Source organism: Antrostomus carolinensis, unplaced genomic scaffold (assembly GCF_000700745.2).
Source record: "Antrostomus carolinensis isolate BGI_N321 unplaced genomic scaffold, ASM70074v2 scaffold9336, whole genome shotgun sequence".
NCBI classification, from domain to species: Eukaryota; Metazoa; Chordata; class Aves; order Caprimulgiformes; family Caprimulgidae; genus Antrostomus; species Antrostomus carolinensis.
Window position 1 is genome coordinate 53,428 of NW_010323898.1, and position 1,094 is coordinate 54,521.

Below are 1,094 nucleotides of genomic sequence, written 5' to 3' on the forward strand. Positions count from 1 at the left end.
AGCTCAAAAACAATTATGGTAAAAAAAAAAGGAGGAAAAAAGGAAAAAATGGTTAATTCTACTGTATACATATGAAAAAAATCACATTTTCAGTCTGACATGAGCATTTTTATTAAAACCATCTAAGGAGTGCTCTAGAAACACTAATACATGAAGGAGGCTTGGTCTTTTAAACACTGAGATTTTTTTTTTTTTTTGGCAGATGCCTCCCTTTGAAGTTCAGAGATTCTTTTATATTGAATAGTAGGTGCTTAATTAGAATGGTTTAGAGTTGGAGGAGTTTCAGTGTAAGCAAAGAGGAAAATTTAAAATGTTATGCTATTCCTTTTACTTTGTGTAATGTCTCAAAGCAATAAATGTTGAAGATAGAACAATTTCAATTTTTTATTGAATCGGTCCTAGCACATGAACATTAAAATGGAAATCACTGCGAATAAAACCTGTGTGAATTTATTTATAGAGTAATGATTTACTTTATCTTTTTTACATGACATAAGCAGTCTTGTTTTGTGATTAACTCATTATCTGTTTTAATTAAATGTTTACATTTTTACCAAGCTAAATCACATTTCATTTGTGGCTTATACAATGCCATTATAAAGTACGTTTGTAATGAAGACTTGTTTTATGAAGGCAGAGTAACAAGTAGAGTAACTATTTCTTCACCATCACAGTGGAGTGCTCTGACCCATATTTTGAGAGTAATACATAGCATTACTTTAGTGGAAAATATTTTCCATAAATCTGCATGCCACCTCTCAGGCGCAGGACAAGATGGAGGGTGGATTCCTTCTAGATGTTGTAATCGGACAAGGTACAACCATCTTCCAGCTGCTTGCCAGCAAAGATCAGCCTCTGCTGATCGGGGGGAATGCCTTCCTTGTCCTGGATCTTGGCCTTCACATTCTCAATGGTGTCACTGGGCTCAACCTCAAGGGTGATGGTCTTGCCAGTCAGGGTCTTCACAAAGATCTGCACGTTGAAGTCTCCAGCCCTGAACGCTGCTTGTCAGCAAGTCCCTTTATTCTGCTGCAGCTCTGAACTGGAGCTGGGAGTGGAGTGTCTGGGAGGAGTGACTGACATGCCAGAAGGCT

At 37.4% G+C, this 1,094-nt stretch overlaps 1 protein-coding gene across 1 annotated transcript; it reads right to left on the minus strand.

The window, feature by feature from the left end:
- Positions 1 to 714: 714 nt before the first annotated feature.
- Positions 715 to 1,001, minus strand: LOC104527113 (ubiquitin-like; the record flags this gene model as incomplete). The annotated part of the gene is given in 1 exon segment (XM_010170736.2): positions 715 to 1,001. A coding segment is annotated over 1 exon segment (287 nt), but the record flags the coding sequence as incomplete, so codon positions are not given.
- Between the last annotated feature and the right edge of the window lie 93 nt (positions 1,002 to 1,094).